The sequence below is a fragment of the Babylonia areolata genome, chromosome 19 (assembly GCF_041734735.1).
Source record: "Babylonia areolata isolate BAREFJ2019XMU chromosome 19, ASM4173473v1, whole genome shotgun sequence".
Lineage (NCBI taxonomy): Eukaryota > Metazoa > Mollusca > Gastropoda > Neogastropoda > Buccinidae > Babylonia > Babylonia areolata.
In genome coordinates this window covers 54,342,630-54,359,007 of record NC_134894.1, presented here as the reverse complement: position 1 = coordinate 54,359,007, position 16,378 = coordinate 54,342,630, and the positions used below count along the sequence as shown (strand labels likewise).

At 38.4% G+C, this 16,378-nt stretch overlaps 1 protein-coding gene across 8 annotated transcripts in view; it reads right to left on the bottom strand.

Moving 5' to 3' along the window:
- Window positions 1-16,378, bottom strand: part of LOC143293855 (uncharacterized) — a 57,156-nt gene that overhangs the window by 22,974 nt on the left and 17,804 nt on the right. For 6 of the 8 annotated variants that reach the window (XR_013056814.1, XM_076605146.1, XM_076605153.1 and 3 more), the window contains exons 6-14: window positions 14,595-14,715; window positions 14,265-14,352; window positions 13,340-13,428; window positions 12,683-12,752; window positions 11,126-11,295; window positions 10,380-10,577; window positions 9,297-9,676; window positions 7,886-8,074; window positions 4,825-4,873 (exon numbers count right to left, since the gene is read on the bottom strand). Coding sequence is in view for 7 of the 8 variants with exons in the window: in XM_076605146.1 (XP_076461261.1) it covers window positions 4,825-4,873; window positions 7,886-8,074; window positions 9,297-9,676; window positions 10,380-10,577; window positions 11,126-11,295; window positions 12,683-12,752; window positions 13,340-13,428; window positions 14,265-14,352; window positions 14,595-14,715 (1,354 nt within the window). In the remaining variant the exon portion in view is untranslated. The remainder of the gene's footprint in view (window positions 1-4,824; window positions 4,874-7,885; window positions 8,075-9,296; window positions 9,677-10,379; window positions 10,578-11,125; window positions 11,296-12,682; window positions 12,753-13,339; window positions 13,429-14,264; window positions 14,353-14,594; window positions 14,716-16,378) is intronic. The other 2 variants (XM_076605147.1, XM_076605150.1) reach the window with 1 other exon arrangement.

Sequence of the window (16,378 nt, the reverse complement as noted above, 5' to 3'; positions counted from 1 at the left end):
AAACGCAAACTCAAACATTTCTTTGCACTCTGCTGCCCTTGGTGACTCACAGTCAAAATAACATTTCTCCTGTTGCCAAACCTCTCTTATGACTGAAAAAAAGTCACACACTACAAGAAAATATAATGAAATGAATTTTGAAAACTTTTTTTTCAGTTAATAAACATTTCAGTGCAGGCAGTTTACCACAAAAGTCAAAGAAACCTTTTCAGGTCATTTCCACTTGCTCTTTACGTGTTCTTGAAAAAAAAAACAACTGAGCAAGCAGATGATCCTTAGATTGAAAAATAAAGTATTAATCTGCTTGGTAAAGAAATAAATGTGTATGACTCAAGTACAGAATTTTTTTTAAATCTTAAGATCATCTGTCAAAACTTTTAAAGCTCTGGCACTCTCTTACAATCCGATCCTTGATGCTTTATCACTGATGACAAGCTACAATCCAGCTTGCTCTGTCTGACCTCCAGAACACAGCTGGCTGTATCTTTGGATTCCTGGAAGAAAAGAGAATCTTCCGACTCCACACAGAGGGAAAGCATTGAACTGAATAATGCCACAGGGAATTGTCTTGAAAAGAATGCAAAGTGAAGGCAGACGACAACTGTCTGTCCACCAATGAAAACAAAAATTTCAACCACTGTGAATTAATTTTTCTGAAATGAAGGAAACCATCCTCTCTACCTGAGCCCCTCCATTTCTCATCTGCCAACAACTCCTCCTTAAAGTCAGCCTGAAATGGCTGGTGAACATGGCTGCAGTGGACGCAGCATGAGGCTGGGTTTGGATGTTTCTTGTGCTGGGCGTAGCCCTCATGGCCTGACTAAGTGCATTGGGTTATGGTGCTGGTCAGGCTTCTGCTTGGCAGATGTGGTGAAGCGTTTATGGATTTGTCTGAAAGCACTGATGCCTTCTTGAGTAACTGAACTGAACTGAACCTGGTCACAAAACACCACCATCTTTCTTTTATTATTTTTTTATGTTTTACAAAAGTTGCCAGAAGATGAAGAAGAAACAGCAAGATCATTTAGATCTAGAAAATGCACAAGGACTTAACATAAGACTTCCCTGTTATCCTGTCAAATTCAGAGTTTATGTACTGTGACATTTCCAAATGAAACACAGCTGAAACCAACATGCATAAAGAACCAGATTCTCTGCTGATAACGTTTCATAGCACAGTTCAATGATGGGTCATAGTGAAGAACGATAACAAACTGATCAGTGACAATTCGTTACAGCTTCCAGTCACCAAGGGCACAGGCAAGGACGGGGTCTGATCACCGGGTATGATGACATCACTGTCATAACATTCATCAATGAAAAGCATGCTGATACATCATATATAACTCATATAATGAATCAAGAGTGTTAAGAAAAACATAAGTTAGTTTGTGGTTACATTCAGAGGGATACAAAACAAAAACCACCCTGCTATTGCAGAATGGAACATGCACCAAGAACTGAAGTAATCTCTTCATGTGACAATACCCACATTTTCCACAAAATATCATATCAAGATGTGTGTGTGTGTGTGTGTGTGTGTGTGTGTGTGTGTGTGTGTGTGTGTGTGTGTGTGTTATCTTTTGTGTGTGCTGTATTAATTGTGTGTATGTGTGTGTGTGTGTGTGTGTACACCCACGCAAGTGGGTGCATGTGTGTGCATGCATACATGCGTGCGTATGTGTCTGTGTGTAAGTTCGTGAATGGTGTGTATCATGCACCAAAGACTGGACAATGGAATTCAAAGACATTCCAATGCTAAAAAAGCTTATCAAAATGGTTAAGTACACACCACATGCCCATACATGATCATATGAAACCATTGCACCCATCTGTCCTGACAGCATTATGCAATGTCAACTAAACAGCCAAGGTTTCAAACACAGTAAATAGTGAACTGTGATTCTGGTTGCTTTAGATTCTGCCTCCAATTGCTTCCTGCTCTGACATGAGAAGCCAAAAAATTTTTTTAAATAAAATAATAAAATAAACCGTTATCCCAACCTTACAAAACTCCACACTTTACGTGTGTTGTTGGTTTTTTTTAACACCATTCTTTGAAATGATAGCTGACCTTCAATATATGTAATTTTTTTCTTTCATTTTTTTCTTCTTCTTTTTTATTTTTGATCATTCATGTCACATTACTCAGTTTGGCTTTACCTCATAGCTACGCCTGCTTTATCCAGGCAATGCAAATTTTTTTTTAATGATTTCAGTCGATGTCATAGAAAAATAATGTTATGCAAGACAGTGTTGATGAAAAGACAAATGCATCTATCTTCACCTCATTTTATCATAAACCGAGAAAAGTTGGGGTTTAATGCTCACAATACAAGCATATCAAAATGACCAGAAATGAATAAATACAGGCTTTTTAAAATAAAATAATTTTTTAAAAAAACACAGTCTTAACTACAAACAAATGCCAATATGCATATATATTCCACATTAAAATGGAACATTTCATAAAAAATATCAAGTACATACTACAATTGCTTCATGTCAAATAAATATACTCTGTTTAAGTATATCATCATGATACTGTTTTCACAATGCACATGCTATGTAGCCAATTCTTGTGCCAGAATTTCAGTATGCAGAGTATAATGCAATACAAATAAATAGATTCTGATTAGGTCTTGGTGAATAATTTTCTCTTTTTCAACTTTCAGACTTCAGTTATAATAATGCTTCTGCCATATTTCAAGGCTGTGTCACAAACCTTATATCACAAACATATCTAAAACTGTAACATTCAAGTAACAAAGTTATGTGATCATGCCGTAGAAAGTGAAGATGACAAACAAAAAAGAATAAAAATACATATTTTCAAACCGCATTAATCAAAGTAAAAAGCCAAATCAAAAGACAATTTCTTGAAGTGATCAACAATAAATAACAAGTTTGATTATTTCAGACTTGACAATACACGTACCATTTCAAGCAATATCAAAAGCAACAATACAAAATATTTTCAAAAAGGATAACACTATTAACAGTGATCAGCTCTCAAACTTGTTGACATGGTGAATTTTTTTCTTCAAGTGCAAGGGACAACACCCTTTCTTACCAATAACGCCTGCCTTTAGGACTGGTTAAGAAGATTCTCGGAGCTACCATCCTTGCAACCAACAATGTAACCTTCAGTAACATCATATAATGCCTTTGGCCATTGGTAATTTTTTCTCATATTTAAAAAAGGAAAGAATAAACAGAAAACACACACATTTTTTTTTTTTAATGTTAACTAAATCATAACTGAAGAATTGTCAAAAAAAACTGAATCAAGAAATGTGCAAGGGCAGAGTGCATAACACATTAAACTAGTCATCAACACAACCAACATGGGTGGGTAACAACAAGAGGGTGGGTGTGGGGGTGTGGGGGGGGGGGGGACAAGAGGGGAAACCAGGTTTGATGTTAGCAAAGCATACAAACTCCCCAACTTCCCTAACATCCACACAATCCTCCATGCATGTACCTTTCACTTGCATGCATAACACTGCTACGCTGTCATGTTAATACACACACATCCTTCCTTCTGTGTGTCATAGCACCTCAGATATATGTCGCCTCTCATTCTCTCTCCACACCAAATCAAAGCATGCACGGAATGGTTGCATCATGAACAAGTGCAATAACACATCTATGTTCCCAAAGCTGACTCATGCCCATCCCACTTCCAACTCCTGACAGAAATGTCAGGTATGTGTAACAACACAGATCACAAAGTCTCTGAGACCACATCAGCTGACAGTCATGATAACCCTATGGGTGAAGCTAAAGATTCAGAGTTAACAACCCTGATTGTATGCAAAACTGTCTCAAATTTAAACTCTTAGGGAGGTGGGGTTTTTTTTGTATGTGTGTGTGTGTGTGTGTGTGTGTGTGTGTGTGTCTGTTTGGGTTTTTTTTGTTGTTGATGTTTTTTGCAGGATACAAAAATAAAGTATACACAGTCAACACTGATTTCATCTCTAAACATATTTTAAAAATCTAAGGATCTATCTGAAAATGAAAGATGCTCAAAATCCAAATTAACATCATCACAAAATCATTGCATAAATGCAGCTCTTCACTGATTCTTTCTGGCTGACATAACTCAAGTGGAAAGTTATTATTATAGTTAAATTTGTATCCTATACATTATACACAAGTGCCAATATGTTTTCATCAGATCCAATTCTTAACACTGAGATATTAGTTTCATATAACCTAAGATAGACAGATGGATGTGTGCGTGTGAGTGTGTGCGTGTGTATGTGTGTGTGACTGTCTGTCTGTATCTGTCACCAACATGGGAGACAAAGACTTTATCAACATCACAGAAAACAGCAAAAGATTTACAAGCTTTACTGTGTCTACTAAACATATAATGATGCAAAATGTTCATCCAGAAACAAAGATTTACACTACAAGTGCAAAGAAGACAGATTAGCTACAATGCCTCTGGTAGGTGTGTATGTATCTGAATGCATGTTTGCATGCATTTGAATATGTGTGTGTGTGTGTGTGTGTGTGTGTGTGTGTGTCTGTGTGTGTCTGTGTGACTGGCCAAGACATATGTGTGGGAACCAAAACGCAAGTGTGAAGCTGCTTGTATGCATACCTCATGCAATGACCAGTGCTGCATGGTAAAACATGAATACAGATGAATTAAAAAAATACATCTCTTTGCAGCTTGTTCTCAGTATTTCAGCTACACCACAAGTGTGTCTGTTTCAGCTCTTGCCTCTGAACATGAATGTCTGTCAGGTAACAAAAAGAAAGGAATGGCATGGCCTAAGAGAGCCAGGGGACAACAATGTCAGGAACAGTTACCTTCTCCTGGGCGGTTTCTCCGGGTACTCTTCACCGTCCTCCACTTCAGCTGCACAGAAAAATACAACAAAAACATGTTACATAAGTGAGCAAATAAATATAATCATTACATAAGTGAGCAAATAAATATAATCCTACAAATAAATCCAACTTGTAATTCTCAGGTATTGTAGATTTATTAGAAATAGGTAGTTGAGATTTTTCAATATTTCTGCATGTTAAGCACCTTGTAATTCTCAGGTATTGTAGGGGTTTTTTCTTAAAAAATTAGAAACAGGAAGTACAGATTCTTTTTAATTCTTCAAAACAGTAACCAATGAATCATTCTTTCTACTATTCTCTCTACTATCTCACACACACACACACACACACACACACACACACACACACACACAAACACACATACATACACACACTCAAATATGTACACAGACATATTTATTCACTTTAACACAACCATCCAAAAACGTACACCGAATGCATGCACAAAAATACACGCATAATTTTTGTCTTCTTTCTTGAGGACTTCTTTCAGCTTTAAAATCACAAATGAAAATAATCATAAACTTAATCAGGTTAATGACTCTTTGCTTGTGGCTTTGGGACTATCAACGGTGATGGCTTTTCTCAAGACAACGTAAACAGAAAGCATTAACAGGAAACACGGCATGAAGAATCCAATAACCTTGACTTGTAGGTGATGCCTAACTTTTTCATTTGTCTTCCCTGTGCTCAAAAGTAGTGGCCTCTGACTTTAACAGACATGGTGTCATTCATATGGAAGATGGTTAACTCCACACACACTAATCACCTTGAAAAAACTGAAAACCAATCGTGTAAACAAACACTGAGGTTGTTTTCGCTATCAAGGACACTGGCCATTTCCTTCCATTCAGAGATGACTATAACTCCTGGTCATAATCATGAGAAAAGAATGCTTACTTTATTTATTGAAAATTATAGCAGGACATATCTGACTCCTGTAAACAAAAATCTCTTATCCATTGCAAAGTATGTTCTTTTCTGGTGTTTGGCAGAATGATATATGACGTTTATTTTTCAAAGGTCTGTCTAAAACATGTGAAGTTACATGTCATACAATACTGATAACCACACCCTGTTAATTCCAAGCAACACACACGTACACGCAAAATAAATAGATTTGAAAAAAGGGAGAGTCAAAGTGACATCATAAGATCAAAAAAAGCTGTGCAGAATGAATAAAGAGAGTACAACAAAATGGCATCACAACATACCTGATCCAGCCACCAAATTAGTCATGTTGTTGGTAAGAATAAACAAATGATTTAACACTCAAATACTTTGTAAACCAAGGCCCAACACTCGGCTTATATCACAGATTGACGTAAGTTTACATTTGGGCCAACAGCAAAGTGAGAGCTGTATTATCAATGGTTTCTCCAGTCAATGGGAAACCATTTACAGCTTAGTCTTTTGTGAAGGACTATGACTCTCAAACTAGGAGGCAAAATTGCACTGGCTCTTAGTGCTGCAGCCTTGTGGGCTAGTTGGCCTTTGGGAACCATCCCAACGCCAACTGTCCTAAAACCCTCTTGGCCGAGAGAGTGGGGATGTACTTGGGCAAGACACTCTCCACTATAATCAAATTCTAGCCCAAATAGTCGGAACAGCAGTTGCCTCCTCTGCTGTTCTGATGGTCATAGTCAGACACGACTGACTACCATATATATATATATATATATATATATATATATATATATATATATATATATATATATATATATATATATATATATATATATATATATATATATATATACACTTTGTAAACCACACCCACAAAGGCTACAGACGATGAAGCAACAAAAGCACAGACAAGCAAAAGAAAAAAACTCACTGCTTTCTACATTAAAATGACAAAGATGTCAAGATGAACAAGTCTGAGACATCATACCTTTCAATGACAGAAGCTAACAGACTTATTTTATGACCAAAGCCTTTGAAGTATGCACCAAACAAAAAAATACCAAGTTGTGTTGTAAACCAACAGTCAATTTTTTCAGAGGAGAAAATGTTATCATCCTTACAAACCGAAACAAAAAGAAAAGAAAATATGAGAAGGATCAAAAGTATAAAAAAAAAATCTTATGATCATTTTTTTTATTATTAAAAAAATTAATTTAAAGAAAAAAACATCAAGAAAAGCTACGGCACTGTAAGACAGATCATAAAAAAAAATCTGAGCATCACTGACTCCATGGAAGGGAACTGTTTAGTGTGTACAAACAGAAGTTACCCACCACCAGCATCAGCAATAACACTACACATTCCAGAACAACTGTATACATTAACCTTTCTATTATGACTTTAATTGCACTCTCTGTATCAAAATACTGAGCAGAAAACTGCACAGAATTCTACACAGAACTGATAATGGATGTCACTTAAACTATTACTTCAATGTAGAACTCAAAAAGAAATCAGCTTACAACTGAAAATTTGGAGAAACAGACAGTGTAAACAATTTCTCTTCCCTGAAGAAATTTCCAATTTCAGTTCAAGGAGGTGTCGAAGCGTACAGATTGTTCTATATTTCCTGGATAAAAAAAGACAATTTTAAAAAAGAGCAGAACCATGATCTTCACATAAACCCAATGTGCTGATCAGGCCTTGAGCCCTACCCAAGGTAAACCATCAACACAAATGAAAAAAAAACAAAAAAAAACAAATGACAGATAAATGAATGAATAATTTTAATAATAGTTATAAACAAGTAAACAAAAATAAGAAATAAATAAACAGATTATAAAACTATTTCAAAAAGATGTGCGTACTGACACCAGTGTACAAACACACAAACTAAAGTTAGGGTTACTCATTTCACCAACACACCACACTAGCCTTACTGAGTGAGCTGCTGAGTGTACAAAAGGAAGAAAGAAAAAATACACAGCAAGTCACTGTCTACAGCATGTTTAACAGTCAAGCGGGAGAAGAGACAGGAAAGCAGTCAAGATAATGCAGGACAGGAAAAAGCTTCAGCACTCCACATTTAAGGGCATAGAGAGAGCGGGTCAACCTTTTTTCATGTCTTCCTCCATTCGAGCTTTGAGGATATTACATTTCATGTTTTCAGGCGGGATGGTGCTGGCGCCGCCCGTGAATTTGACCTGGTTGTTCTTAAAGGTGTTCACGTCTTTGCGCTTCACCGGGGCGGGTTTTGATTCATCCAGGTTTTTCATCTTCGCTATGGCTTGCTCTGACGCATCTGGGATCAAAGAAATAGTCATGTTTAAGCCATGAAGAAGTGCAAACACACACACAGACACCTGCACAACAAAGTCACACACACACAGACACCTGCACAACAAAGTCACAGACACCTGCACAACAAAGTCACACACACACAGACACCTGCACAACAAAGTCACACACACAGACACCTGCACAACAAAGTCACAGACACCTGCACAACAAAGTCACACACACACAGACACCTGCACAACAAAGTCACACACACAGACACCTGCAGTGTCTAATACAATATATCTGTGTGAGTGTGTTTTGGTTTTGCGTACATGCATGCGTGCGTGCATGTGTGGGTGAGTGTGTGTGTATGTTTGTACTTGTAAGTGCTCATCTGTAATTCGCTAGACTCACTCAAAAATCTATGCAGCAAAAAACTGCCCTAAAAAGAATTTAAAATTCACCAAACGCAACTAACCAGCCAACCATTTTCTGTCCACAGACAAAACATCTTCCCTCTGCTGTATATACAAAAAAAAAATAAAAATAAAAAAAGCTACCCAAGCTTTCCAAAAACTTTTTTCATCTTTCCAAGAAATAACCTAATCCAAACCTATCCAAAAACGTTCCTCACCATTCCAAAAACTTTCCCCATCTTTCCCAAAAAAAAATCTCCCCACCTTTCAAAAAACAATACCCCACCTTTCCAAAAACTTTCCAACAAAACTTCCCACCATTCCTAAACACTTTCCCCACCTTTCCAAAATTTTTTCTCATCTTTCCAACAAAACGTTCCCCACATTTCAAAACCTATTTCCACACCTTTCCACACTATTTTCCATACCTTTCCAAAACCTTTCCACACCTTTCTAAACAATTTTCACACCTTTCCAAAACACTTTCCCCACCTTTCCAAAACACTTACCAAACCACTTTTCACATCTTTTCCAAACCACTTTCCACACCTTTCAAAAAAAAAACATTACCAAGACTTTCCCCACACCTTTCCAAACACCTCCCCCCAACTTTCAAAAGACTTTTCCCGTCTTTCCAACAAAAGTTTCATCAACCTTTGCAACAAAACTTTCCCTGCCTTTCTGAACACTTTCCCCACCTTTCCAAACACATTCTCCACATTTCCAAAACACTTCCCCCACCTTCTGAATACACCTTCCCCACATTTCCAAAACACTTCCCCCACCTTCTGAATACACCTTCCCCACCTTTCCAAAACACTTCCCCACCTTTCAGATTGACGTCACCAGCAGGAGAGGACGCGACGGCATCCATCCCATCCACGGCCACTTCTCCGTTGACCTTCTTCTCCTTCTTCTCCTTTCTCTCCAAGGTGCTTCCCCCTCCTCCTCCTCCTCCTCCCGCCTTGATCAGCGAGTCCAGACGTTCCAGTGCGGTCTGGGGTGATGGGATCTCCGCTGCCTTCTTTGCTTCCACTTCAGGCACAGGACTGGGAGCGGTGCGGTTTGTGGACGTCGTGCTGCTTGTGGACCTGACCGAGGCTCGGGGAGAGTTAGGGTCAGAGGGTTTGGCAGGATCCGGGGCAGCATCGAAGGTGGTCTCCACTGTGGCTTTGGTGGTGGTGGTGGTGGAGGTGGAGGGTTTGTCTCTGTGATCATTCAGTTGGGATTTGTCAAAACGTCTGGTGGTACGTTCTTTAGTTTTTTGGGGTGGGTGTGTTTGTGTGTGCGAGTATGAGTGTCTGTGTCTGTCTGTCTGTAAGGGGGAGAGAGAGAGAGAGAGAGAGAGAGAGAGAGAGAGAGTGTGTGTGTGTGTGTGTGTGTGAGTGAGTGAGTGTGTGTGAGTGTGAGTTTGTGTATGAGTGTGAGTTGTTTTTACATGTGTGTGTGTGTGCGTGTGCGTGCATGCGTGCGTGCGTGCGTGCATGCGTGTGTGTGTGTTTTATACAGTGTGAATATGAGTGTGTGTGCATTAAGGTGTGTGTGTGTGTGTGAATGAATGGGAGCTTGACAATAAACACACTGTGTACACTACAAACTTTTGATTGTGTTCCTTGTAATCTTGATAACTAAACAACAAAGAAATACATACATAAAATTATAGAACTGTCTAGTCTTTAGTATGGACGAAATGACAGGAAAATGAATGATGGTCAGGTAATGCAATAGCTATGTTGTGTGAGCAGCTTGTAACAGATCCTGATAATGCATAGCTATGTTGTGTGAGCAGCTTGTAACAGTTCCTGATAATGTAATGGTTATGTTGTGTAAGCAGCTTGTAACAGTTTCAGATAATGTAACAGCTATGTTGTGTAAACAGCTTGTAACAGTTACAATAACTGTGAGAATAACCTGGGCTTCTCCTCAGAGTCTGTCTGCCTCCTCTTCTCATTCTCTCTGCGTCTCGACTCCCTCTCTCTCTTCATGCGCTCCTCTCTTTCCCGCCGTTCAAAAGTCGGTCTGCGTGAATATCTCTGGCTGGGTTTGCGCTCAAACTTCACGCTGCGTCTTGCTCTGTTTGTCGTTGCAGTCTGGTACTCAGTGCGTCCGCTGTAAAAAAAATTAATAATAATAATGATAATAATAATTTTTAGAATAATAAATTAAAAAACATGCACATCTTAAAATAGTTTGGCAGATTCCTGGATTACACAACATTAAAGATTGTAGGATCGGCCAGAGGGTTTGTCGCCAAGGACCTTCTCAATGATCCTCAGATCAGAGGAACCTGCCTTAATCATAATACTACCTACATATGCTATGTGCATACATATGTTAAAATGTATGTACGCAGTGTGTGTGTCTGTGTGTCTGTGTGTGTGTGTGTGTGTGTGTGTATGTTTCATTTGTTAGTCACATTTTGATGTGAATGAAACATTGATGTAATGTGTTATGTAAACAAAAGTATTTTGTACAGCACCCAGAGCATATTTCTGGACAGTGTGCTACGTAAGTATCCATTACTATCATTATTAATACTGTGAGGAATCTTGAATACCTTTATGACAGAAGTACTCTACACAATCAAAGGCTTCCCACACATTCATAACGCTTTGGCAATTCTTCTTATGCTCTTTCCAAGATTCTATCATTCTCACCTGTAACGGAAACGGGAACCCATCCTGAAGAAGTTCTGACGGGCGTTGGGTCCCTGCACCGGCCCCTTCAGGCGGAAGAAGGCGTGGTGCTCCACGGCACATTTCCACAGGTGCTTGCAGGCCTTCTCACTCTGGAGGCGGAACACAAAGATGTGGTCCTGACTCTGGCCCTGTGACATAACGACGGATGTTAGTAAGGTGCAAGGTCAACTTGTGACTCATGTACCAGTAACATAATAATAATAATAATGAATGTTTGGAGGCCTGTCTCCTGACTGCCCAGAGTGTTTACAAATACGATTACACATGCATACACTGATGCAGATACATTTCATAACAACCATGTGCTTGTATGCATCGCAAAATAAACAGGTCACACACACACACACACACACACACACACACACACCAGGCATTCATACTGATACAGCCCCATTCCTCTCTCCACCCACCAACATGGGGGGGTTGAGGTTTATCCAGTTTCTCTGATATTTTGGGGGGATCTCCTGGAGGTGTTGGTTTCTGCTGCAAAGACCTTTTATACTTCCTCATGAGTTTTGCAATAGGTCTCCCCCTGGAAAACTACTACCATCTTGTTCACAGAAACCAATACAGTGAGGAGGATTTTTGGAATCAGGTAAAGGAACCCTTCCCTTAAGCCTTTCACTTCCAACTGCAGATATATATCTATGGTTTTGGGGTAACTGCATAATCGGGTGTCCAGCCATTCATTTGCATATGCTTACCTCCCTTGCAAATGGGGGCAGCCTTGATGAGTGTTTGAAGTAATTTCTTGGCAAGTTTTAGCTCGATTTTGATGCATTTTTTTTCATTTTATAATGCGAAAAATCGCTGAGCATGTCAAAAAGGCTGCCAGAATAGACAGTAAAAAAGAAGTGGTTAGAAATTTGTTTGATTTTTGACACAACACTGACAACAACAACTATGAAAACGTGATAGAAAATAAAAGTAATGTTGTTGTTGATCAACTGACGTGATTCTGGTTAACCTGATGATGATTACATGCTACAAGGTACATCAACAGGAAGGGGGCGGGTTGTGTCAGAAGTGAGTATAGAAAAAAACCCACTATTTTAGCTTGAAACTTTGATTTTGGGGTAACCGTCTAGATGAAAGCTTTCCCTTATTCTAATCTTCAGAAGCAGGACATAACTTTCATGCCTCAATTCTCTTTGAATTTCACCTACTTGCTGATACTGAGATCGTTGTGAAATTAGATATATGTCTCACATTTAACACTACAAAAGACAAATATTTCTCATGCAGCAGTAGATGTGTGTGATATATTTCATGAGCAAAGAACAATACTGCTTTATCTTTTCTTTATTCTTTCTTTTTTTTAAATAATATTTTCGTAAATTAACTTTTGTTCTTCAATGGCAATGCAGATTATTCCATTACTTACACATAAATGAAAATGAACTTTAACTCTCTGTTTTGGACAAATCACCCACCATGATACAGGTTTGTTCAGGTGTCCAGATTATCCTTCATGTCTTGTATCTATTATCAAGGTCTCACAACTTCAGGACTTACATTTTCATCATCTTCCACAGCGACTAGGGTGAGTTTCTTCCCTTTAAAATCCAGGCGGGTCATCTTTGGCCTGCGAAACAAAACAAGACACAAACAAAAGTTAAATTTTGTTGCGAATTATTTCATATTCACCTTTTCCATCAATGTCAAACAATGCAAAATGTGACGCCATGACAAATCAAACTTTCACACTGATACAGCCAGAGGGAAATAAAGACTGATGTTGGTAATTTTGTACAAAGAAGAAAAAAAAAAGTTATTGTTTATTTCATGTGTATGAGAGTGAGTCAGTGAGGGAGGAGGAGTGACAGTGACAGAGTGAGTGTGAGTGAGTGTGTCAGTGAGCGTGTCAGAAAGAGAGACAGAGAGTGAGAGAGACAGAAAGAGACAAAGACAGACAGGCAGAGTGTGTGTGTGTGTAAGTGTTTGTTTTGTTTTTGTTTTTTGTTGTTGTTGTTGCTTTTGTGTGTGTGTGTGTGTGCACGTGCACACGTGCAAGCACAAGAGTGTATGCGTGTAAGTCAACATACCTTAAAATATAATAAAAACCACAACAAACAAGGATGCAAATATATATATGTCAAACAATCATTCACAATTTTAGTTTGTTTGAAAAAACAAAAAGTACTAAAGTAATAATAACACAGTGGGACCTACCAGAAGAAAAGTCCTATCTTCTGGCCTCCCTCAAAGACAAGGATTCCAGTTGGCGTGAGTCCGAGTCTGTACTCATTGCCATCACGACCCTGAAAAGACATGTTGCAGAAAATTATTTCACAGTCTTTAAGCTGGAGTGAGTCCAAGTCTGTACTCATTGCCATCATGACTCTGAGAAGACATATGGCAGAAAATCATTTCAGTCTCGTAGATAGTGTGAGTCCAAGTCTGTACTCAGTGCCGTCACAGCCATGAAAAGACATGTGGCAGAAAATTATTTACAGTCTTTTATCTGGTGTGAGTCTCCAAGTCTGCACTCATTGCCATCATGACATAAAAATTATTTCACAATTGTTTTCTTTTCATTTTCTTTTCTGATGTTATTACAGTTTCTAAGCCATTCAATGTTAAAGTTTCAAATGTAAGCTTTTTTTATCGTCCACTTTTTTTTTCCCCCAGAAAATGGGTTACAGCAAGTGCGTGCGAGTGTGTGTGTGTGTGTGTGTGTTTCTGTCTGTCTGTCTGTCAAGTAAATGTGTTTACACTCTGTGAATATATCCCACGGATTCTGTGTGCATGATCTGCACAAAATACAGTGCTAGTGACTGTATGTGCGTTTCTGTGTACTTGCTTTTGCACATGTGAATGGGTTTTTTTTTCAAATATGTGTGGTCTTATCCAAGAATGGATGTGAAACAGGTATCCAGTCAGCAAGGAATCAACATTTCAAATCAATATTTTTTTTCCCATTAATACACGTTTATAATGATTACAAACGGTTCAAACTTATATTGTCTTTTTCACATAGGAAGGATCATCAACTAATATATATATCATGATAAATATAAACCTTACAGAGCGCACTACATAAGTTCAGATCTTTATCTCACTGACGGGAGAAGAGTGAAGACAGGAGACAACTCACCATGACAATATGCATGTCCACACCATACATCTCCAGCCATTTGGCCTTGTTCAAGAACTGCAACTCTGCTTGGGCAGGATTCAGGCCCCTGAAATGAAAAGAAACCAAAAGCTCTCATGGGAAACAAAAAACAAATAAAATATTTTAAAAAATATATCAGATTAATCTGTCTATGACATCCATGTCCTCTTAAAGATATAATAAGATTATCTGTATCTATCATCTCTACACGCATCATCACTTCCATGAGAGCTCAGTTAAAAGTTTAAAACCATTTCTGTGGCTTACATTACCTTTGAGAGAAAAAAAAAATTAAAAATCGGTACTCACGAGACTGTCTTGAATTTTTCATAAATGGCCAGTTCAAGGTCTTCCGTCTGATGAGGAATAAACCTGAACTCAGATATAAAGCCAGGTGTGTGTGTCTCTGCATCAAAGTCTCCAAGCTCCGCTGCAAAACCAAAAGGCAGAGATGTTGCCTCAATATTTGAAATACAATTTATCACAAATCATCAGGCACAAATTCACAACTAAGTGAGTATATTTTGTAAATGTAAAATGGGACTATCAGGTGTGAAAATGAAATTCCTGTTTTTATCTGATACAGGTCAGATTTCTTTCAGTGACCCTATACACAAAGTGTAATACCTCAAAACTTCTACACAATATTTCAAAAGTCTGAAATATCTGACAAAAACATAAAGCTTAATGTTTCCTATTTGAGGGAAGGCATTTTCTCACAATGCAGTAGGTTTTTCTCAACACATATCTATCCATGTAACTGTCTCCAACACACTTAGAGGTACAAATGCTTGATGACTAGAACCACAAAAACAATCAATGGATGCAATTCACCATGCCAAGCTTGACTGACAACCAGTGACTTGTGAACTCGTTAGCTGAGCTACCAGTTTAACTATCCACCTTCTCTCCCTCACTAAGCAGAGACAGACAGATTCACAGACAGACAGCCAGAGAGACAGAGACAGAACATTCTGCCTAGTCGGGTAAGGAATAAGAAAAACATCTGGACAATTACTTTTTATCTATGTCTGGTTGGATAAGAATTTAGAAAAACATCTGGACAATTGCTTTTTGTCTATATATCTATGTCTGGTCAGAAAAGAATTAAGAAAAATATCTGGACAATTGCTTTTTATCTGTACATCTTTGTCTGGTCAGTTAAAAATTAAGAAAAATATCTGGACAATTGCTTTCCATTTGTCTAATTATAAGATTGAGGAAAAGGTGGACAGAGAAGGCTGGGCAGCATAGACCCCCTGTCTAGCAGCCCTAGTGTGGCCCATTGCCAGCAGTCCGCAATGAGAGCTATCACAGTCAGGACACCACAAAACACATCCCTTCTTGGTTCTGCTGTTCTCTTCACCAAGCATGTGCATCCCCAAGTGCATTGAGTAAGGTGATGACAAATATCTCCAGAAGTAAAAATAATTATAAAAAACGTATAATCCTGGTCATGCAGTATAACTTTGCTTTCAGGACACACTTTAAAACGGTGTATTAGAACCCAAGCTCTAAGACAGAAAATAATCACTGTAAGCCTTGAAGAGGTGAAAGGGGGTGAAAGTTGTGAACTGATAAAGCAAAAACAAAAGCAGACTAACAGAACTGATTCATTTATCTAAGTTAGGCACTGTCGTATACAGCATTTCTAAACTTGTTGAAACAGGATGAAACAGACAGGGATGGGGTGGGGTGTGGGGGGTGGATTTTGTGGAACTGACCGAGTTTCAACCGACTGTAAGTGCAATGAACTGAGTTTCAAACTATTGTCTGTACAATGAATGCATTGTGGTTCCAACCTATTGTCAGTGCACTGAATGAAACCTTTGTGCTGAACACTGTCACACATTGACAACATCTTGTAACAATGGAAAGCAAGGCTGCAGAAAGCGGATACAGCAAGGACAAAGGGCAGGAAAGGATGTGGGTCTTTGTGAGACAGTTTAAGTTTGACAATGCTTGTTCAAGTGTGAACAATTTATATTCATTCTATGCCTGTTCAAGCGTGAATTATAAACTGAAATGCAAGAGAATGACTGTGTAGACTGACTGTACATCACTGTCAACTAAATTTGAATACAAGCACACCA